The sequence below is a fragment of the Myotis brandtii genome, unplaced genomic scaffold, assembly GCF_000412655.1.
Source record: "Myotis brandtii unplaced genomic scaffold, ASM41265v1 scaffold191, whole genome shotgun sequence".
NCBI classification, from domain to species: domain Eukaryota; kingdom Metazoa; phylum Chordata; class Mammalia; order Chiroptera; family Vespertilionidae; genus Myotis; species Myotis brandtii.
In genome coordinates, this window is record NW_005357115.1 from 9,384,949 (window position 1) to 9,410,082 (window position 25,134).

At 38.7% G+C, this 25,134-nt stretch overlaps 1 protein-coding gene across 3 annotated transcripts in view; it reads right to left on the reverse strand.

Moving 5' to 3' along the window:
* Nucleotides 1–25,134, reverse strand: part of NRXN1 (neurexin 1) — a 944,853-nt gene that overhangs the window by 472,701 nt on the left and 447,018 nt on the right. For all 3 annotated transcript variants that reach the window (XM_005864821.2, XM_014538489.1, XM_014538488.1), the window contains 2 exons: nt 10,454–10,627; nt 4,828–4,947 (listed from right to left, as the gene is read on the reverse strand). In XM_005864821.2, the coding sequence (XP_005864883.1) occupies nt 4,828–4,947; nt 10,454–10,627 (294 nt within the window). The remainder of the gene's footprint in view (nt 1–4,827; nt 4,948–10,453; nt 10,628–25,134) is intronic.

Here is a 25,134-nt window from a genome sequence, read left to right on the forward strand (position 1 = left end):
CTGGGTGGAGGGGAGCTATGGGGGGGGGGAGAGAAACAACTGTAATAATCTGAACAATAAAGATTTTTAAAAAAAGTAAAAGCAAACCTAAAAGCCTCAAGTTTCAAACATTTGCACCAGAGATTCAGGCATGCTCCCCTCCCAAGCCCCTGCACACCCACCTCTTATGGTAACAGACACGGTTGAAGCTGAACTGTAATTTGGCACACACTTCTATACTAATGTAATGTGACAATGTTATGATGTTTGCTATTTTCCATATAATCATAGCCATATTCATCATCCCCAACCTGATGTTAAATTAATTAATATAGTTACATTCTATTCTGGACCAATGGGTGAAAGCAGAAAAGGATTATTGGAGCATAATGGTTTGATGATGGGGTGTGTGTGTGTGTGTGTGTGTGTGTGTGTGTGTAAGCATGTATAGGTGAGAGGTAGACTTTATATAAGGAATGTAAACTCTCAGACCTGGCATATAGCAAGCACTCTATAAGTGATTACATCCAAAAGGAAGTTCACAAATAGCTACAATATGTGGAAAGTACAAAAACTGTTTCTCTTTTAGAAGAGGGAAAGGTAATGCTCATCTCAGAAGACCAGCGAAGTTTCCAGTTTAAGTAGAGACTGAAAATGAAAACAGAATTCTTTAAGCAGATAGAGTGAAAGGAATGGATTCCGGGTAGAAAGAGTGCATTCTCCAAGAGAAGAAGTTAGCACAGACAATGGGGAGGAGAATGGGAAAGTGTCATGTTGTTCGGAAAGCCATAGGTAAGATCACTGACAGTAACATGTCTCATGGACAAGGTTCTGCAATAGATAAAGATGAAAATGAACGCTGGGGTCAGACCATGGAGGTTCATGAACTCCAAACTGATGATTTTGGAGAGTGTTGTTGGCCACTGAGGTGTACTAGAAATCCTTATATAAAATTCATTCACCTAGTCCACTTTGATTTAGTGAGTTACTATGATCAGCACTTACATGCAACACAATATGCAAAACACTGGGCTTATGAGCCAAAAAGATAAAGAATATTGTCCCTGAACGAAGCATATAGTCATACAGGGAGATAAGACCAAACATAAATAACTATAGAGAGTGATGGCTGATGAAACAGCATTAACAAAACCCCATAGAATTCAGAGGAGGAAAATATCGTCTCTAGTCAGGAGAACCAGGAAAAGTGGGTGATATGTCAAGTAGAGAGAACAGGAAGGAAGAACTGGTATGGAGGCATGGGGTGAACTGGAGGAGGGAGGAATAAGAAGTGAAAAACTCAAACTGCAGATTACTACAATAACCAGAAAAAATAATATTGGGTACCTAAACTATGGCACTGATATGAAAGAATTGAGGAATTCAGTACACTACACTCACACTTGTGCACACACCCATACACACTCACAGCAATTGTTTTTGTCAACAAGTTGGCCATTTAGATGGCAATTTTCCAGGGAAGAAAGGCTTCTACAACGTTTTCTTTAGAAGTAGACTTTTCCATCATTTGCCTAAGTGCCTCTTTTTTTGAAAGATTCAAGTTCGTTAATTAGTATGATTTATCCAAGATTACAAGTACAAGCTAAAAAGTATTCCCATCTTCCCATTGTAAATTGTATCTCCAGGCTAACATAAATAAAATGTTCTAGTTATTCTTACCACTCTATGAATCTTATCAGAGAGATGACATTTAGGTCTATTGGAGGATATGGGGGGAGCGGATCTCTTTTGCAATGTGGTGTGCTTTTGTTCTTTCCTCTTTTGAAAAGTTTTATGTCTATTTTCCTTTTTTGTTTGTTTTCTATGCAGTTGAAGGCTGCAGTCACAGAATTTATGAATAAATACCTAAGTTGAAAATAATAATTCCATTAAGAAATGAAATGCCCTAAGTTGATTTTTTAAAGTCAATCTCTATACAGAAAAAGTTTTTTAAAATTCCAGGAATCACACTAATTCTATTTGTGCAACTTATAAAGAAACAATGAGATAGAGAGAAAAGGCTAATTTTGATCAATTTAAAAAGTGAAGAAAATGTGTCAATCTACTTTTACAGTTACTATTGTACCTTCTACAAATTATAGTTCATATGAAAATAAGATTTGCTTTTAAATATTCATTTGTACCTCCATATCCTCACTACCAAAACTCCGAAGTACAAACCAAGAAATTCACATTTCCAGAAAACCCACTAAGAGGTAATGATTTAATCAAAATGCATGTATTTTCAGAACCCTCCAAGTAATTTTCATGCTGATTCGCATAAGAGGCATATCTGGAGACACAGTTATTGGATGACATTTACCTTATTTACAAGAAAATAACAAATAGCCTTATCATTGTCATCGCCACTACTATCACCCAGAGCTGCATTCAAATAATTTTCTGTAAAAATGATTTGAAGACAGCATGATACTTAAAGTAGGATCTCGATGTTCCTTTAGGAAATGTCTAGCAAATAGATACAGAAAATTATATTCTCCCTACTTAACCAGTATATGAGAATACACAATCTGACACAACCAAATGGCAACTGTTTTATAAAACATATAAACTAGATTAAGCAAAGTTTGGCAATGAAAGTTCTTTAGCAAAATGAAAAACATTTTCATGCACAAAAGCTCTCCCAGCTAGCACATGTGATCACATATCTGTCAGGATCAAACAAGCTTAAAACTTTGCCTTAATAAAAGCATAACAAATTATTAGTCTTCTTGTTGTCCTTGAGCATAAGTTTGTTATTTTCTATGAAAGTTACTATTCTGTGTATATATATATATCCTATCTAATAAAGAGAGAATATGCTAATTGACCCTCACACCATTGCAAAGATGGCGGCGCCCACAGTCAATAAGGAAGGAATATGCTAATTGACTGCCCCACCCTCAAAGATGGCGGCACCCATAGCCACAAGATGGCGGCACCCAGTCCCCTCAGCTCCGCTGGGGCAGCAGGCGCATAGCACGCCTGCTTCCGGAGTCCCCCAGTCCTCTCAGCCCACCAGCCACCCAGGGCCAGCCCGAGGCACAGGCAAACCTCAGATGTTGGCTGCCCAGCTGGCCAGGGCCGCCTGAGGCTCAGGTAACCAGGGCCAGCCAAGGCTTGCGCTGCTGGCAGTGGCAGCAGCAGAGATGTGATGGGGCGTCGCCTCCCGTTCCTGAGGGCTCCCGGACTGTGAGAGGAGGCAGGCTTGGCTGAGGGACCCCTGCCCTTCCTCCAGTGCATGGATTTTCATGCACTGGGCCTCTAGTATATATATCTTTATTAAAATCATCTATAAGTTATTTGCTTTGCTTTATGTACACATAAGTACTAAATCTTATGTAAGGTTATTCATATAACCCCAAATGAGGTGGTTTGTGTGATTTGATTGTAGAAATACACGTTTGCAAATGTGTGAAAGTTTACTTGAAATTCTATGAAAGATGTCACCAGTAAAATGGAGACTAAATATTTCTCCATCTATGGTGGTGTGATCTCTTCCAGGTACTATTTTACTTTTCATTAATTGCTTGTTATACCTGCATTCAATATTTTGGATAGGAAACTTGAAGAGAGATGGTGAATTGTACACTATTGCTAGGCAACAACTTAGTTCAATGAAATATCATAGTTTGACCCCATTTTCAACATTGTGATACATATATCTATAGACATGAAGAGAGTCTCTAATAGAAAAAGGTCAAAATGAACACAGTCTTTCTTTAAATCCATTCTCAAGCCCAGCCTTCTCATGGAAGCCCAGACCTTCAATCATCGCCATCGCCTATCCCAGTGGTCGGCAAACTGCGGCTCGTGAGCCACATGTGGCTCTTTTGCCCCTTGAGTGTGGCTCTTCCACAAAATACTGACTTCTGCGCATGGGCCACGAAGTTTCAATCGCACTGTATGTGGGCGCCCACATGTGGTATTTTGTGGAAGAGCCACACTCAAGGGGCAAAAGAGCCACATGTGGCTCACGAGCTGCAGTTTGCCGAGCCGCAGTTTGCCGACCCCATCATCCTAGACTAGCTTTCCTTAAATGTGGTAGCATTTACAAACATAAATCAGGTGCCTTATTTTACAACCAGGAAGCTTTGTCACAAATATTTTCTCAATACAGAAATGTAATGTTTTGTGGGAAATGTTTTTATCATTTTGATGAAATGCTATAAAGCATGATCTATTTTAACGTTTAGAGACAAAACATCATTCTTCGTACCAGTTAATTCAATCTCAAAATCCTCACTGCAATCACACAGCTTAGACACTACCAGATATTCCACGATACAAGGTGAACACTGTTTCTTTGTCATGCTTATATTGTGAGACGAAAGGGGGAAAACCCACAAGTGGCTAAAATATAAGGGAGAGTACTTCAAGGACAAAGTTTAAACATGTTTTTAAAGTAAAAGGTAGATATTGGCTTGAATACAATAGAGAGTGGAATAAACATAATGAGAACTGTCACCATTCGCTTAAATTACAGAACTCAAGATGTAACCCTACAAAATTAAACATTACTTGATATAAAGCAATTATGAAGTCTCTTTCAAAAAAACCAGGGTGAACTGTCACACATAGGACATAAAAACATTATTTTCAACACGGTGACCATTAGCAATTCAAAACAATGGACAAGAGTGGAAAAACCAAAGAATCACTATCAGGTAGCTTACAGCATCCTTGATTAATACTTTAGTATTTAAGAGGGTCTTTTCTGTAGAAACAACTGCTTCACCTGCTTAGGACTGTGTACCTTACAGACACTATGAAGAGTCCCCATTTGAGAGGCTGGACATCAAACTATAACAAAAATGAGTATCAGTCCACGTGCGCACAGGTACTTACGGTCATTGCAGAGCGGGCCACTGAAGGAAGTCATGCTGCAGTCACAGCTGAAGCCATCCCACTGCTGCAGGCACACGCCTTGATTGGAACATGAGTCCTCTTGGCAGGTTGTGCTGGGCCCTGTTAACACAATCCAAAAGAAACTTGGTTTCCTATTTTAAAATCTCAAAGTGCTTTATACACGAGCTAGGTCACATATAGTAGTTGCCAACACCTCAAAGTATATGACCAAACCAGTTTTGAAAGTTCTAGTTCACACACCTGAATTAGAAACAGAGAAGCTGTAATATGAATGTTTTCTGAAGTTTCAAGTGCAGGACAAAATACATTATAATAGTAAATGAAAGCAACAAATAGAAAAAGCAAGCACAAAGCTTCCAGTGTGATTAGGCATCATCCATAATTCTCTACCACCATTTGAATTTCAGAAAAGTGCATGGATCTCCTTAACTTCTCACAATGAATAGAGACACCATGAAAAATAGAGATTATAACTTCATGAAATTGAGATAACTGAAGAGAGGTATGCAAAAATGTCCTAGGTCTTCTAGAAGTTTCCCTGCACAAACTATGGATAAAGTTATGATTGTTGGGTGTTTCCGATAGGTATGTTGGCAAGTATCAATTCGCATGCTTTGACAATTTCATGCAATTAAACATAAAATGAATAACTCTGTATAAATGACATGCCCCATTTTAACATACAAGTAAAAAGAATGCTATTCTATTTCTAAAGAATCAGAACTAGAACACTGAAAAACAAAGAACTAAACGAAGGATGATAAAAGCACTAAAGGTAACCACTATACAAACATAGTCAAGACTGAAAGCCTTTATGCAAACTATGCTACAGAATGAGGTTTCTTGCACAATGTGCAAAAAAAGGAGAAAAATTAAATCTGAACCCAAACAACAGTTACTGCAAAAATGTTAAAAAAAATGTTATTTGGTGGTTTCCACTCGGTATTATGGGGTTTCAGTCTTGTTTTGTACACACAGGGCTATCTACCTTGCAAGTCAGCTTTCATCAATGCAACTTTGTCAGCAAAATAAAAAAAAAAGCAAAATATATTAAATGTTAGTAAGCAATACTGAAATGAGGCAAACACAGGAGAACGTTCAGATTCAGAAAGCATGCTGCTGTAAAGGGGGAGAGAAATGCTATGTAAAGCAAATAAATTCATACGAACAGCCATAAATCTTAAGCCAAAAATAAGAAAGCGGTAATTTATTAGAATTTTACTATATATGTGTGTGTGTGTGTGTGTGTGTGTGTGTGTGTACATATATAAAAAGATTAATTGAGCTGATGACATGAAATGAAGGAAAGTTAAAAGGGCTTCTGTCGCTTTTCCTCTCTTGGACAGATATAAGCACATTACCGAAGTGACTGACTGCATTGTAGAACCTCAATACTAAGAACTAACTTAGGGAAGATTGAAAATGGAATACTAGCTAACTAAATAACTATAGAATAAAAATGTAAAGTATTCCGTAGTAAACACAATTATATAGTTTTTATGAAAATGTCAAAATAGATACCAGTAATTGGGGTAACTGCTTTAGTGAGTGAGAATTACCTAAAATTAGCCTTTATATAAGTTAATGTTTTTGTAAAATGTCCATTTTAACATGGTACTTACAATCAGATTTCTATTATGGTTTTCTTAAAGGTATTCTTCATAGAAAGTTATTAAATTTAGCATAACCCACGTGAATTCTCACAACCATAATATTCTAAATACTAACTATATAATAACAATAATTTTGGCATAGTAGTAATAATAGTTACTATTAGTAACAGTTGTTACTAATAATTATAATAATCTCACAGGTCTGAGAGACTGAATAGATGCAATAGTTTTTCTCACCCATTGCATCAAATAACCAAGAACCACTGAATTATTTAGTTTTTGTTGTTCTTCTAATCTGTGAGAGGTAAGTGATCTGGTGATCTTTATCTCACGGTAGTAGAGACTGAAAATAGTGTTTGCTAAAAAAAAAAAAAATGAACAAACTCTTAAAGCAATAGTCCTTAGCACATTCCTTCTTGGGTTAAGCATCGGGTCAAGGAGTGGTGCAAGCCCAGTGGCTGTTTGATCAAGGGATAGGTGCTCCCTTGCAGAAAAGAGCAGGAGCAAACACTGATGAAGGGCCAGATTTTCATTTTTGCAAAAATGATCAGAAATACAATTACAAAATGATGCTGAACTCTAAAACTGGTAAAATTGCAACCCTAAAGAGTAATCTCCTCATATTGTGAAGCAGCAACTCAGGGTACCTGCCAAAATTTATGTAGGCATACAGACATGCTTTTATTACTTTTTTTTTCATTATCACAACAGTCTTTTTATATTCCGGTATTACAAGAGAATGCATGCCTATGCCTGACAAGATACATTTTTCAAAATACTCACTTTCTAGAACAATGTTTAAACATTGGCAGGCATCTGGCCTGCAATTTATTTTTCCCTTTAGTTATATCACGTCCCTTTATTTTTATCACACACAAAAAATTAGAAACAAGCCACAAGGACATTTGTATTAAGTGGTTAAAAGACAATAACATGTCTGAAAAGGAAAGAAAAGTGAAGGTAAAACTACAATCTCTGAAACCAAAGAGACAATAGCTAAAAGTGGTTAGATGTCTGAGCTTTACGTAAGGTAAACTTGGGTTCAAAGCTTCCATCATCCACTTACTAGCCCTGTGACCTCAGAAAGGTCACCTCCCATCATTGAGGCTTGACCTACTTATCTAAAAATGTCTGTAATACCTAGTTTATATAGTTTTGAGGAGTAAATAAAATAGCATATGTGAACTTAATGTCACCAGTGCTCAATGGTAGCTTTAATAATTATTTCTGTCACTTAAAAATGCATTTTGGGGCTGAGTGTTAGGAGTCTATGCAAAGAGTATCTAAGTTAAAAAAAATCACTGACTTCACATATGAAAGTTAACTGGACGCAATACTGAGCTGGACTGAGCCTGGTTACCAGTTCACCTCGCCTTTTATGTAAGCAGGGCAATGCCATCTCAAGCAGTAGAATTCAAAGTGTGGTTCTCAGACCAATAGCATCAGCTTCATTTAGGACCTTGTTATCAATGTAAATTCTTGGGCCCCATCCTGGACCGACTGAGTCAGAATCCCTGGGGGTGTGTCCAGTAATTGGGTCTTAACAATTTTACGGGCATTTCTAACACTGGCTAAAGTTGGAGAAAGATTCATCCTCAAGGAATGTGCAAGCTCCCTCCCCTAGCTAATATTCGGTATAAACAGCATGAGGTCTTACCAACTAAGATTAGTTAGAAATGAAAAGCAGCAAGTGAATATTTAGGGAAGTCCAAAAACTTCTTACATAAAAGGGGCTTAGAGATTTTTAGGTCCTTTTGGGTAGGAATGATAGAAAATACTGAAAAGATATTTAGTTATGTGAAATTTGTACTATTTCTATTAATATGAAAGTTAAGTGAGCCCAATGTGACTTGGACTCAAAATTCTTGAAACAATAATATCTAGAGAGAGAATTTAAGGAGTACTTAGAATATGACCACAAATACTAAAAGCATGTAATTATTCCTATGACAGGTACATCTGAGATTCCTAGAAAACATATAGGATAGAAATAATCATAAATTAAAAGTTGTTAATATTGATGTTGGAATTAAAAAATGAGGAAAGTGTCAAGGCAGAAAGGGTAAGGTAACATTCAAAGAAAAAAAAAAGAAAAATGAGGTAAAAGAGGGTGATAATTATTAAACCTCAGATATTAAAGCATCCTACATAAGGTAGGAAGGAATCATTGTTATCATCTACTGAATGAAGTTTATGGCTTTCCAAGAGGATATAAAATCCAGTCACCTTAACCAACTTGCTCACTAGACTATGTTGGAAAATAACATGAAATATCATTTCTGCTAATATTCTTTCTCAATACATCTTCCTCTCATATCATGTGCCAGTGGTGGGGGATCATGTGTGTTTGTGGTTTTCTATCTGGTATGTGTTTAGTTGTGAATGTATCTGTCTGTCTTCTCTCACCATTTTTTTATGGATGAGATGTCACTTATCAAGCTATTGGTAGAAAGGCCTATTTTTGAAAAATATTTTCAGGATAGTTTGTAGTACTTTTTTAAAAAAAATATATTTTATTGATTTTTTACAGAGAGGAAGGGAGATGGATAGAGAGTTAGAAACATCGATGAGAGAGAAGCATCGATCAGCTGCCTCCTGCACACCCCCTACTGGGGATGTGCCCGCAACCAAGGTACATGCCCTTGACCGGAATCGAACCTGGGACCCTTTAGTCCCCAGGCCGACATTCTATCCAGTAAGCCAAACTGGCTAGGGCAGTACTTTTTTTTTAATATACTTATTCTCACGAATTAGACCACGTTCAAGAATTCAAGTTGTATCTCACATTCTTATCTATCCACTAGAAGGGAATAATTCACTTAACAACTTTATTTGCTTTGCTAAACTGGTAAAGGATAAAACACAAGTTTTCCTTTGTTTTACAGAAATTGTTACTCCAAAATTTGAAAGAAAATATACGTGGTGATAACATTAAAAATCAATTTGACAGAGACGTTCATTAAATAGCCTTACCCTTTGGCAGGGTTAAAATACAGTTTGAATTTCATCTGACTTTTCAGGGAAATATATGTTGCAGAGAGAAAAAATATATTTTCAAATAAAAAAAAAATTCCACATGCTTAGGTAATTGCTAAGTCTAATGGCATTATTTGGGCTGAGAGAAAATGATTCATAATCTCCCAGGGGACAGGAATTCACATTTCTTTCTTTGCTTCTCCCATGGAAAATTTCCTTATGAATTTAAAGTTTTCAAAATGGTCCAAACTGTGTTCAACATTAAAGGAGAAGCAGCAACACATTCAGAACCACAAAATTCAAGATAATGTGATTAAATTACATTTATGGAGGGAGAATTGGCTCAAATAATCTGAGGTGTTGAAGTGAAAATTATCTAAAATGGAAGTAGCAATCAAAAAGTACTCCTACAGATCTTAGTCTGATAGAAAGCACAAAAGAACAGGAAGATTCTTAAACACATTTCTGAAGTAGGGAATACTAGTCTTGAGTAGTAGGAGAAACCAATTTTTGCTAAAACAAACTGATAATATATATATACTCATGCTGCTGGCTAGATACAAATCAAAAAGTAATTTGAGAATGGTATCTAAACTTTATTCTCTTGTTATATCCTATTGAATGTATATTTCAAACAACAGGCTCAAACTGATTAACACTTGCTGGAATAAATATATTTTTCCACTCTAAATGGGATGTCTATTTAATGTTATAAAGCAAGCATTGCAGAACCAATTAACACACAAACTATGTAAACTATAGAATGCAAAGAAGCAGAATATAACAAGAACCATGGATATAGCTCCTGTTTGACATCAGGCATAGTGTAGGCCTGCAAACAGTCCAGAAAAATTAAGATTTATGGGTTGAAAGGTTAAAAACATGGATAAGGATTTCTAAGCCCTCAGTGGCGGGTTGACCAGTTGGCAGAAATGAATTTTGCTGGCTAGAGAGATCTGTTCTCATTTACAGGTAGAATTGGAATTATTAGAGTGTGATATAACAAAATCTAGTACCTTCGCATCCTCTCTCGATCTGTCCATTGCAGAAAAGGGCATCTGAGATGAGGTCTGGAAGCCGTCCATTTAGATCGACTGATGCCAGGCAGCCTTGAAAGCCCTCCTTGGCATGGACAAGTTTCGGCAAGGACTTGTATGTTTCTTTCGCCACTCCTCCTATATACAAGTCACCTGTGGAAAGATCAAAGTTTTGGTCACAAAAGGAACTTGTCCTTGACTTTAAACATACAATAGGACAGGAAAAAAATATATAGTGAGATTTACTTTTCATTAAATTAATAAAAACAAGCTAATTTTAAAACTAGTCATTTTCCTAAAAGCACAAACCAATAGAATGCACCGAGTGCCATACAGTTTGGCCAAGTGGGAGGAACATGGGCCAAGTGGTTACATGTTCCTACATTGAAATCTGAGCCCCATTATTTCCAACTCTGTAACTTTAACAATTTGTTTTGTTGGTTTTTTTTTGCTTGTTTGTTTTTTTGATCATTACTAGTCTCGTTTCTGAAATAGAAATAAAACCTAGGGTTATGTGAGGATTAACTGAGAGAAAATATAAGAAGTATCCATCATAGTGAAAATATGTAATAGACAGTCAATAGGTGTTATTATCAAACCTACTTTCTGCTTAGAGAAGTCTGGGTTTTCAGTTAATCAGAAGTTCAACAAATTTTCTCTAGGGTCCAAAATTACTTTTTCTACTATGCTTAAGCCCATTATCCTTGCCAGTATCTATTTTATTCACTAACTCACTCCCACAATAGTCTGGATATATACCTGAATTTTTTTGTCCTTTTTCAGGTTTATTATTATTATTATGATTATTATCATCATCATCATCTACAGTTATACCACTTTGAATTATTTATGCTACACTGGGATCTGTTAACAAGCTGTCAATTTCCCCCCCAAATTTTATTGCAGTTTCTAATGCAGCACTTTGCTCTACTTTGTCATCTTCATGTGTCTAGGTTTATGGGCCACTACTTTAAAAAATAAACTGCAATTTATGTTTGATTCTGTTTCCTTTCCTATCACAGATTATTCACCATATCTAAATGGCATTGAGTAGATGTAATTAATGGACTTTGGTTCATTAAACACTTAATCAATGCAGAACGTAAGGCGGGTGACCCCCAAATACCATAATACATTGCCCCTGTCTACAAGTCCTGATGAACATACTCTCTTTAGCTACTTTTGACTTTTGTCATTTGAATTTTCTCTCACATTAGCCATTCTAACTTTCATGCCACTTGATACCTTTTCCCCATTTTAACACTAATCCCTTGCACTACTCATGCTTACTGGGACCCCCCTGTGTTGTCTTCATGGGACTTGGGAACAAGGAGAACCGATACACATGCTGTTTGTTTAGTCATGAGTAATAACGTCCTAGGCCTCTGACCCAGAAACGTTATGTATTCTGCCAGCATCTGTGAAACAGTAATAAGCTAACCGATTAGCTTGTAGGTAGGGTAAAAATCAATCCACAGATATAACACTCTTGAATTACACTGATGAGTACGTTGAGCTTGCTGAAAGTCATTTAGCCATAAAAACTGAGAACTTCGGTCCTTGACCTACTAACTAAGGCTCTAAGTATTACACTGGAATATCATTAATCCTGCATAATTTACACTGAAGGTACTGGATGTTTTGACTTCCTCCACCTCTTAAAGAACATAAACATCTATTGACTATTAACTACTAATATTAAAAGGTGGCGTGTTCTTGGTCTGAGTTGGAATACTATTTTTGAAATAATTTGTTTTTTTTCTACACATTTCCTTTTTCTCCTTAGACTTTCCTCTCTTACATTTCAAGCCATTGTGTTTTATATGCCTCAGAGAAGAGAAATGAATCATAAACTAAAGTTACAAATTATCTTTCTATATGTGAGTCTTAAAAGCCAAGACTTTTAGAGGATTAAAGTAGAATATACAGGCAATTACATATGAAGAGCAAAGCTTTCCTGCCTCTCCTGTGAGCAAGCAGGAGAGAAAGTTGGAGAAGACATGTGAGCTCAGTCATTGGTGAATGACAAAAAGAAGACATTGTGCTCTGACTTGAGGGGGAGCCGTGGGGGATGCTAAAACCTCAGGTAGGCTTAAGGGGGTGATATTGATCTGTGTGCATTTCCCCAAGAGAACTCAGAAGCGCCAGTGAGAACCTTGAGAAGAAATGGCTGCATGGTAAATTTGGACATGCTGAGAGTTTAGGCAGACTCACAGAACTTCCCATAGTCTGCTGTGGTGGAGGAGCAACAGAACAATTCCCTGAGTGGCACAAAAAAATAAGCAGAAAATGACTGACCTGAAGGGGTTATGCATACAAGAATGAAGGTGCTGGGTAGCAATTCATTGAGCATCTGAGCTATGAATACAGAATATCCAAGAGCAGCTCCTATGCAATTTCTCTCTACATCCCCCAAATTGGTACCCTGGGAAATCCCTCACCCCACTTAATTTAGACACAATCCCAGGGAAATAAGAAAACTAAAATTGCCTGAGATGATATTTTCACTAACTCAACAAATCAGAGCTCAATGTAGAAACCAAGGTGAGTTATAGAAGAATAGATATAGATTTCTTGCACATCTGAGATTGTGGGCTGAGAGTCATACTGTTACATGCCAAATGTCAAGGCAGGAAAATGCTCCCTACACTAGTTTATTAAACTAAAATTGTTAGGAAATTCCAGCTCTCCTCTAGAACTAATAAATGTAGTATTAGGAACAGTGGGTGTTAAATAAAGAAGTCTTGGCACTGCTTCAGATAGAGAACTCAGTACTGAAAGTTAGGTAGGGAACACTATATTTGATAAACAATCTTGTCCTTTGTGATGATAACCTCCTGGAGGAGAGAGACTGTGTCTTTGTTTTACATTCTCCCACAGTGCCTAGTACCAGGCTATATAGCACAGTGGGCACTCAATAAATATTGAGGTCACAGTAGAAAAGAAGAAAGAAGAATGGTAAGGCAACACATGGGGAGAGCACTAATTCTAAAATGCATTGACTTCCTTTCCCCACTTCCTGCCACAATCCTATTTTTTTTCTATTAGCAAACTTATTTGTTGAACAACTTTTTAAAGTGTATTAAAGAAAAGTAGTAAGCTTTCCCTTGTGCTATTAAAGAGCAGAAACGATCGATTCAAGCTGTGCAGGATACAAGCCTCAAACACACCAAGGTAGATGGGTCTGGCGTTGTAAGTAGGGGCATCATTTTCATTACTGAAGCTGCACTTAGTACCACCACTTAACATGGTCCTTATAAACTCTTCATACAACAGACAGTGGTCTAAGGTCCCCTGTTGGGTTGCCATATGAAGAGAACAAAGAAAACCCTTAAGTGGCCTGAGACCTGTGCAGCATTAGCACTTCATCAAAGATGCAGCTTCTCCTTTTGATCCTTGGGGTGCTAGCAAGAAAATGACCCATTAGCACTAATGGGATCTCCCAGGCAACATCCTGAGCATGGGAAGGAGGGTATGCCTTTTAATGACCCTTGTGTGAAGGAGAGCCAGGATGGACATCCTCTAAGAGCCAGTTTCCTCTAGACTCAAAACCATCGTGTTGCCCCTTCTTCAAGCTATGAGTGCTTTTTATTCAGACCCTTTAAGCAGACCATGTATGCAATTGACAAGGCAACAACGGAATTGGGATATTTTTCACAGAAGATGCAGAGAACATGTACAAACAAAGCCACATAATCTCAAAACATCTGTTGTTGTTTTTAATCTCAAAAATACTCTTATCTTTAGTACAAGTGCATATATATGTATGTGAATATCACAGGTATCCATTCCCTAGGAGTTGGGCAGTAGTGAGTAGTAGGGAATAGTGCACAAGCTTTTAAGTTATATATGGCTACAAATCCTGGCTCTGCCACTTATTGGTTGTCTCAGTGTAGGCACTTTGTTACATAACTTCTTTAAGAGTCAGATTCTTCACCAGTGGAATGGGTTAACAATGCCCTCCTGTGAGGATTAGAAAGAATGTGTGTGAGCACTGGGGTGGAGTACACACTCAGTCCATCACTGCTACTGGTGTGGTTATGTGGACATGTCTGGTAAGGACTATGCATCTATAGTGTATCTCATTCTATGTTGATTGCACTGAGAGAGACAGAAGAGCGAGTCCAGGTAGTGCCCTTGTTTCTTGTGTAATGGAGTATCAAGGTGTCAAGCGTACACGTTTTATTTTACTTGATTCAGTTTTCAGTCATTTGTATCCTAGAACTGTGTCTTACACTATACTATGGGCAGCTCAAGAGGCTCTGCTGACATACTCAGAACCTCTTAAGCTGCCCCATATTACCAGCATTGAACCTGGTAACATAAACAGGACAGTTGCTTGATAAATATCTCCTAATTTGATAAAAACAGATTAAGGGACACAAAAATGCAAGGGTCAGGTTGTAAGGTTCATGCTGAATGGGCCTATGGACTTGGATGGTGAGGTGGAGCTTTCTGGAGAGTTTAGACCAGAAGGAAATATGGGACACATGATGTTGTAATGACATATATATAGGTTGCAGGCATGGAAACCAGCACAGGTTTACCATGGAGATAAAATGAATACAGCATTCAAAAAAGAGCATAAAAGGCCAGATGTGGCAAGAAGAGAGAATTTTTCAAAGGGGCACTGGTAAATAGTGTTGGATAAGTCAACTCAAAAGAAGGGCAATTGTACCACAATAGAATATATGACTACTGGTTTAAAAATGAAAGCTGAACAACAACAAAAGGTAAGTCCCCAAATAGAAGCCATGCAGGCTAGGAAACAAGGGAACATGAAGTAGTAATAATTTGGAAAGAAGAGATGAAATTGTAATTTAACATTACCCACCTGGAATTTGAGTAGGAATGCCCTATTGGCACGAGATGATGTAAACTGGGAGCTTAGGGAAAAGATGGTGGGGCTGTGAGGCATGGCTTGGGAGCCCTCAACCAAAAGCAGATGAAGTGGTATAAGAGGTTTTCTCTTCTCTTAAAACAGGGGGCATAGGCAATTAGAGCGAGGGCTCCGAGGTCTGCCTTGGCAGCAGCAGGATGCAAGTATCAGGGTATAATTAGTTCTTTGACTCAGCTTTCCTGTTTATTCACATGGATTTTTGGTGCCTCTTAAACATCTCGCTTTCATTCTAATTTAAAAAAACAGCATATTTATAAAGGACATCTGCTTTGTAGATTTGGGTAACTAAAACTCCAGGGAGACGTGAGGCTCCAGTAATTTCTTGTAAGTGGCACTTGAAAAAAGAAAAAGCTGAAGTAAGGAATATACACTGCCTCCCTTTCCTTCTGGCTGGACCGGAGAAAGTACAATTCTGGTATGTGAACACTGGACTTTGGACAGCAAATTTGGAGACAACTCTAACTTTTCTCTCAATTCTTGTGATTGGCTAGTAGAATAAGTACACACAGGCTGGAATGGTTTCTAAGAGCTATTCTGCAGGATAAGTGCATCCCCTTACCCCAGGGATCAAACTCTGCCTCAAATTTGCAATCGCCTTTAATGTCAATTGTTTATTGCATATCCACAAATGAACACCTGCAGGTCAGATCTTGACCATATACCTTAATACAGCATTTCTTTGGGAGGCAAATAAAATGTAAAGCTTGTTTTATGAAAGTGTGCCCTGTTAGATAGGAGAAAAAAATCATCTATAACCCCTAGGGAACAGTCACTTACTCTCTTTTTTTTTTTTCTCCTGGAAGAAAGTCAGAGTCACTATTTCCTGTGATTGCTTAAGTAAATGATATTAAATTACTGAAAGTAAAAGCATGGGAGTCATTAATATTTCTCTAATACATTTGAGCCTACACGTAGATAAATGGAAACTTTTAAAACAAACCACACATGGGATTGAACAGCTAACCCTATCCAAAACCACATCCGAGTTCAAAGCACAGGAAATGTCCAATATTGAAGTCAAAGCTGGCAACTCAACTAGATGTTTTGTTCTAAGATACAAGAGCTGTGTCCTTTATAGATCTCTATGGAAAAAGTCAGGTAAATTTTAGAAACTCTTTGATGAAGAGATGCTCAGTGGTGAACAGTTTGATTTATTACTTATTCTCTAGCTTTATATACCTTAGTCTTCCTCAGTACAGTAAGGGTTCAATCCTAGAACTACCGGTGTTTGCTTCTGTAGGCGATGCCTGTGAATCATTTTTAGGCTTGTCGGGCTTTCTAAGTTCAGTCTAAAATCAAACCATCATCTTTCCCCTTGCTGGAGAACTATGTCCAGACTTCCCTGTTTCCTAATAATCGCATTTCTAGTCTCCCTGGTACCCAAAAGGAAAGTTCAAAATTATTTTTAACTTCATTCTGTATCTCAGAGCTTACATTCAAACTATTGCCAATACTTCTGACATTCGTCTTTTCTATTTTCATTTCCTTTTCCAGTTCTTGTCTCCTTTTCCCCTTGTACACCTTTCATTCAATAACTTGTTATCTGGCGTCCCTGCCTCCATCCATCCTCCTCATCAACACCATTATCAGTCTTCCCACTGTGTCTGATTTCTTCAGTACCTTCCTCTCTCTTCTAAATAAAGCCTGAAGTTAGCAGTGTTCAAGATTTTGAATTATCCAGCCTCAGTCACTGTTCCTAAATTTTGAACAGTCTTTCTCCAATGACTTTAGCCTGGCAGAGAGTTAAGATAACATCAATCCCCTCCCTATGTCCTAATCTTTAGTCAAACTGTATTTTTCCAATACTGCATGTTCATGTCGCTTCATCATTCTTTACTGTACATATTACTTCTATCATGAACACCTTTCCTCTTCCAATCTTCCATTTCAAAACCCTATCCAATTTGGGGGACTCCACCGATATTCTTCCTTGTTAATGTATTTGTTTCCCCAGTCATAGGCAAGTATGACCTTTGAATCCACGTAATGTTTAAACCTCTTTTCTGGCAATTACTATTTATCTCCTAGTTCTTTGTGTGGCTGTCTTATCTTCCCATTGTTCTATAAATTCCTAAAAAAGTTATGAGCTAAGCATCACTATATTCTCATTTTCAATTAGTAGGGACTCAATGATTACTTGTTCTCATTGAATAAATGGATACATCAGCAGGTTGCAAGCAATAATTAATCACTCAAACAGTAAGGGCATACTGAAGGTGTTTGTGGGTTGCAGCACCACTCTTATTTATCCCTGGTTTCCTCCTCTCAAGAAATAATAAAGTTAATTGTGGGAAATATTTCTACTGACCCCTCTCTTGAACATCATCTAGTTCATTAAGATCATTCAATGCAGTGGCTTTTCTTTCCCATTCTGATAGAATTCATGGCAAATTTTAACTGGCATACATTGCACTTATTTGTAGAGAGAGGCAGACAAAGATAGAAGTACAGAAACAGTGAATGGTATCAATGTGTGGTAACTGAGAACCTCTTCATGAGCCGTCTGCAGTTAAAAGACTCTACCTTTTAGTTCCTTGTCAACCACAGTCTTCCGGGCCCTACAGGCTCCCACACCCAAGAGTAATAGTATATTGTCTGTGGTAAAAAGACTTTACATTTCACTCAAAACTCACTGAGGTAGCTGAATTTCAATGTATAGAGCCCTGTCTGAGTGAGAGAAAGCCTCCCCCACCCCCCTGCTTTGACTTCTTGGTAATCAGTGTCAAGAACTGCCTTTGTCAAAACCAGAAAAGTCAGCTGTGGCTTTATTATTACAACAGTACACATTGGTGTAGTATTCTAAACTTCATCAAGCACTGGCACATGTAGTGTTTCATTTGGTATTCACCTGGTGAGCTATGGTTCAAGGCTATAATATCATAAAGACACTATGGCTCAAGGCTATAATACCAGAAAATGGCAGGGTCTGATTCCAAGCCCAGGTTTTCTACAACTATGATAATTCTTGCTTAATTTACACTGGTTACACACTGTATACTCTAAGTGGCAAGTAGCAAATTTGTAGAGCTTCACTAGTACAAAATGTAGACATGTTTAGGAGTACCTTGGGCAATGGAGGAAAGTAATCGCGATAAACATTCCCAGAAGTCCAAGCAAAATAATACAGATTCTTGGGACAAAACTGGGGGTGGGGGCTCATCTCCATGTTTAGTAATCACATGAAGATAAAGTCAATTTGCTTCCATAGCCATAAGTATTAGGTATCACAATTCTGGTAAGTGGGTAGAATTCTTAAGACTCCCTAATTTGATTTTTAGATATGTCAGCTACTTCTCAATTGCCTCCCACAAAGAGATAAGTAGGACACCTACATTCATCCTTTGCCCAACCTAATATCAGTGTGTGAACAGGTGGGGGGATTCTAATCAGTTAGAGTTCAGACCTTAATGTTTTCCTATAGTGAGTCTTTGAGAGTTAATACTGACATTATGTTTCTGGGCAGGAGAGAAAAATGCTTTCGATATTCTGAAATTTCTGTTGGAGCTGATATTTTTGAAATAAAATTTCCCAAAAATGAGACCTTTTTTAAAAGTATGGTTATAAGACTCACAACATGAAGGCAGATTTTGTTTGTGTGTTTGGCCAGCCTCCTGTGAGGGAAAGCTGGTGGGCATGTTCAATGGGAAATAATGAAATAAAATTGCTGTGGATGTGTATGCGGCAACCCATCTTCTTTTGAACCCACTATGACAGTGACCCTGTGGCAGATGGGGTGGGAGTCCAGTCGTATAAATCCATGCCCAGCTAACTTCATCTCACAGCTTTGCAAATCTACCTTTCGGTTAAAAGGGATTCAAATATTTTCATTTGTTTTCCTTTATTCCCTATGCAAGTGGCAGCCAGTTTAGATGCCTCCAACATCCTTTAGCAGCACACAATTCTGTCACCATTTCAGGTTTCATTATTCTCTCCCTGGGACTGCACTCAACTCAGAGGATCTTGCGCTCACAGGTACCGTTACGCCTTCCATATGCACAGTGCCTAGGTCTGAATGGTGCTTTGCCTTTTCTCGTTCCATTTAATCCTCATACCAACTCTTCACAATAGGCAGGAAGTGATTAGTATCCTCACCATACAGGTGAGCAAACTGTCCTTCTGAAAAGATAAGTAGCCTGTCCAAGGCCATACAACCAGCACAAGGAGAAAAAGCACTGCCATGCCAGCCTCCCACTCCCAGGCTATCTACCTCTTTTCCTACTGCACCACACTGCCTATTTTTACTAAAAACCATCTCAGTGGCAGGAATAGAACTGGTGGAAGAGTTTAGAAATGACTGTTCCTGAAATTAGAAATGACTTATAACTAAGGGACCAGTAAGCAGACCTACACAAACCTGTTCATCTGCCCTGAGAGTTTAAGTAGCTCAAGATAACTATTTGGCCTTTTTTTTTCTTCTTATTTTCCAAAATTTATTTTTTCTATTTCAAAACAAAGGAACATTTATTCTGCATGGGGAAGCCCTGGTGGTGTATATGGAAAGTATAAAAGATCAGTTCTTCCCCATAATAATGGCCTCTTGAATGCAGGTTAAAAAAATGGCACCTGCTCTCAGCTCAGATATACAGGATAAGAGGGTAAAGCCCTCAGCAGTTTCCTGGACAGCTTGAAAGAACCGTAAGGTACAAAGCACACAAAAACTTTACAGAATTGACAGAAAACTTCTACAATGTCATGAGCTTCACTGAAACTCTTTATTTCTTAAATACTTAAACTTTTCTGTATTTTTTTTTTCAAGTAAGGAATTCCTTCTGTGCCTGAAGGATAGAATACATATTCTCAATGAGGTCATGAGGCCCCCCTGGAATGGTGTTATTCCCTTAGGCATGTCTCCAAATACTTTGTTCTTCCACTATTTAAATTATTCTTAAGGAGAAAAGCTAATAGTTAACAGCAGGGATCAAAAAGGAGGGCAGGGAGGTGTGGACAACTTTCCTTAAAGGCTGGGGAAATGGAGGGTTCCAGCAGTTGAATGGACTGGCAAACAGTCCTCTGGCACAAGCTGATGACTGATTGATTGATTGGCCAATCTCCAATCATTCCACCAAGTGCTATACTTGCCTGGGCCTGCTTTAAGCACGTATAAATGTACATGTTCTATAAACTATATATTAAGGACATTGAGCAATTAAAATTTGGGGCTGAAGTATTTGAGGAAGACCTCAGGGGCCAAGAAGATAGAACCAATGTACAGGCTCTGTGCAAAGCATAGGGAAGGGCTGAGCATGCGGAAAGTGAAAATAAAATATCCAATGCTTTTGTAATTACCAAAGTGAAATTTTCAGCACCATGCACCATAGCAATATAGAAGTTTGAAGAACGTCTAGGGTGGGGAGAAAGTAGTTTTACAGTTGTGAGTACATGGGACACATTTTATTTTACTAATATTTATTAATTACTATATTATTTTCTGTAAGAAAAATGGTCAACCTACTTTTGCCCCATTCTGTATATGGAGGAGAAAATGCATTTTATTATATGAAAATTTCCCTAAGATTAAAATACATACTATCTTTCACTCTAGATAATCATAAGAAAACCCTTCTAATATGTTGGCAAATATATATATAGTAGTATTTAAATGCTTCTACAGATTTGAGTTCAAATTCTATTTGTAGACAACTCAGTTTTTCTGAGTCTCCTTTTTCTCATCTATAAAATATGAGCATTAATAGCTCACTCATCTAATTATTGTAAAGATTAAGAGACCAACTTGTGATAGAATATCAGAATTGAAGTTCTGACCAAAGTGCCAACACTATAGATATGAGATAATGTGAGTCTTAGATAACTAAATGCAAAATTTACAAAGGAAATGATAAAATACTGGTTCTCAGACCTTGAGTCCCTCAGTTACATTAAGGACATCATCTTCAAAACAACAATAAAGGAAATTAAGATGTCTAAGAAATTGGAAAGAAAGATGTCTAAAAATATTTTGACATAGGTAGGTCTTACGATGCAATAAATGTGAGCTTACAACCTAGCCCCAAGCTTAGTGAGAAGGCTCTCAGGTCTCCTTGAAAACCTGCTTTGTTTCCTGCAGTTGCAGTGGTCGGCAAACTCATTAGTCAACAGAGCCAAATATCAACAGTACAACGACTGAAATTTCTTTTGAGAGCCAATTTTTTTTAACTTAAACTATATAGGTAGGTACATTGTTATTAACTTAATTAGGGTACTCCTAAGGCTTAGGAAGAGCCACACTCAAGGGGCCAAAGAGCCGCAGTTTGCTGACCACAGAGTTGGGGGATACAGGACTAGTGCCTGACATATTAAGAAAGTTCACACAGAAGAGTAAAATGAAAGTATTGGGAATGGGCCTCACTTCCAAGGCTCTCAGGGCTGGTGAGACACACAATGCATAAGCGTTGCTCATGGGCAGACGTGGGCCCCGTGTGCAGGGAAAGCAAGCCAGGCAGGACTGCCTGGGGTGGAGCAGAACCCAGCAGTGAGGCTGGCGGAAGGAACAGAGGGCATAACCACTCCCCGGGGCTTATGGACAGGAGGTCCCAGCAGAGGAACCTTGGAGGAACCCAGGAGTGCACCAGGAAAGGAAGAGTGAACTTGAGGATCTGTCAGACCAGGAGTCTGAACAGAACATCATCTAGCCTCGTCACCAAGCTGTGGGAAGACTGTAACAGGAAGGGACAAAGCTGAAATGCCCCTGTTCCTCCTGTGACTGGCCCAAACAGACTCCCACCCCAAATTTCAGTTTTGATTAATAAGTAGCTTAGATTGGACAGTTTTTAAAATTTTTGAATTGCAGTTGTTTTATAAGTAAAATGATTACAGAATTGTCTTAAAAATGAGCCCAAACATTTCCTTAAACTGGTATATGATACAAATACCTCAACAAAATATATATTTAAAGTGATGGTTTGAGGTGAAAATATTGTAGCTTGATTAGATTCAAACATCATACTTCTTTAACAATATCGCATTTGAGCCCTTAACACGGTGTCTGACCTATAGTCAATAAATAACATTAGTCATTGAGTTAATTGTGATGATAATGACAATAATGAAGGTAGTTTATTATAATGTAACTCTGAATAGAGAACAAAGACAGATTCGAGGCCACAAGACAATCTCTCTCAAAGATACTCAGTTCTGCATATGGCCATCACTGTGCATGATTCAAACTTGTGTCCTGGCAAGTGTACCAGTAATTATGTCACAGACCATCAAGTTTCTCAAAAATAGATGGAATCATTCATGTTAAATGTATAAATGCCAAAAGTAGATATAGTACATGAGTACTAGGTCTTTTTTAAAAATCCCTGAACTCCCAGGGAAAACCAGTGATGGGAGATGTAAGCAGTGTGTGGGGTGGGCGTGGGGAGTGAGGACATTGTACAGCCTGGCTAGGCAGGTTAATAAGTAATCTCCAAAAAATCCCGAGACTACCAGATGGGCTGTCCTGTGCCAGGGTAGCAATGGGGATAACAACATTGCCAACAGCTGTTATGGGCAGGTGGGCCTTATGAGTCTGCCCTGGTTATGAACCCTTGAGCTTCCAAGTACACACTGGCTGAGCTCCTGCCTCCTTGGGAGAAATCAATGAGATCCCAGGTGTAAACTATTTATAATAGTGCATGGGATGGGACGAACCCTCAGAAATGGTTAAAATACTTATTACTATTTAATATTACCATCATTACCTGAAAGGTGAGATGTTAAAAACCTCTCTAAGCCTTACTTTTGTTTCATCATCTGTATTGTGGACCTAAGTACAGCCATCCCACCACTCTGTCATGAAAATGAAAGAGGTCCTCTCTGTACATCTTAGCTAGTGCTTAGTAAAGGTAGATGCTGAAGATAGTGGTGTAGCTCCCTCGCCTAAAGACACATAAAATAGAGATGGTATTTCAGCCAAGTCTGTCTAACACCGCCTTAATTACAATGCTTTATTGCTTCTCACGTCATTCTTAAGACAAAACACAATAATTAATTTCAAAGACCAAGATAGGGCCCTTTTTAAAAGCAGACTTAGAAAACCACATGAATGTGGCATTAACAAGAAAACCTATTGACCAAATGTTCCTCTGCAGTAGCACTGGAAGTCCCCTCCAGTGTGTGAAAACAGTGAACCAACAGCAGCTCCGTGCCATCAAAACCCTGCTTTCCTACAGGAGTAAAGATGGCAAAATTGGCTCCAGAGCACCGTGTTAAGGGCAGCCTAGCATCTGCTGAGCCCTCCTAGTTTCCAGTCTATTTCAATGTTAACCCCATGGCTCAGGAGGAATTGTGCAGGTTCAGGGGGTAGAAGCTAGTTTTCCTGAGTCACAGTGAAAGGGGGTGGCAGTCTATTACTAACTACCAAGCCAATCGAAATGGAACAACTGCCTGAAAATAACAGTGAAACTTACTTTTGGGATCTGTAATCAACAACAATAACCTTACCCAGAGTCCGCCAGGCCCCTCTGGCCTTTCCAGACCTAAAGGAGCCTGGTTTGATCCTTTCCAATTCCACAGAAATTAAACAAGTTGTATTCTTCTTCCCCCTGTGTTTCTCACGATTTGCAGCAAGCCTCTGATTTCGGGCTTTTGTGTCCCAGGTGCTGCCTGTAAGCCCAGATCAACACAGTCTCTCCCTCCACCCACAACATAATTTTGTTCGCCCAAGCATTGATGAGTTTAGTCAACTGAACATTTGGTTCCATACAATGCCTAGTTTTCCAGTATCTTGATCAGGGATCCTCAAACTGCGGCCCATCGAAAACATTTATCCGGCCCGCCGGGTGTTTTTGCCGCCGCTGTGTGCATAGGAATTTGTTCATAGTTTTTTTTTTAAACTATAGTCCGGCCCTCCAATGGTCTGAGGGACAGTGAACTGGCCCCCTGTTTAAAAAGTATTCTTCTTCCCCCTGTGTTTCTCACGATTTGCAGCAAGCCTCTGATTTCGGGCTTTTGTGTCCCAGGTGCTGCCTGTAAGCCCAGATCAACACAGTCTCTCCCTCCACCCACAACATAATTTTGTTCGCCCAAGCATTGATGAGTTTAGTCAACTGAACATTTGGTTCCATACAATGCCTAGTTTTCCAGTATCTTGATCAGGGATCCTCAAACTGCGGCCCATCGAAAACATTTATCCGGCCCGCCGGGTGTTTTTGCCGCCGCTGTTGTGTGCATAATTTGTTCATAGTTTTTTTTTTAAACTATAGTCCGGCCCTCCAATGGTCTGAGGGACAGTGAACTGGCCCCCTGTTTAAAAAATTTGAGGACCCCTGATCTTGATGATGGTAGCAGCTACCTCCAACCCCTGCCCCAGGGCAAGGAAACCCAATCCCCTGACTTTTGCATAGCAGTTTAAAGATCACCTTTGGCTCCTCTGATGGCTCCATTATATCTCAAGTGTCCTGTTTATTTCTTCAAACAAATCCAGAGCAGCCATACATTCCCTTCCTGGCCACAGGGATAACATGTGTTCCAACCAAATTTACTCTCCCGAGAATTTGGCACTAGGATTCCTAAACTCAAGCAAGTTTCTCTTGGGTCTCTGAATTGGTCGGAGGTGGAAAGTCAGGTCTGGGGAGGCCAAGTTTGCCAGTGCTTATGAAAGCAGAGAAAGCTTTCACATTGTGCAGAGAGGGAGAAGAATGAGGAGGTGCTCGTTGGGAAGCTGAGAGAAGGCAGCACCCACCCCCGAGGAGACCAACAGAGACAAAGATGCTTTTATGATGCACAGCCTAGAAATCTGCTTTCTTGCCCTTGAGCCCTTAAGTGCTACACCCTGCCT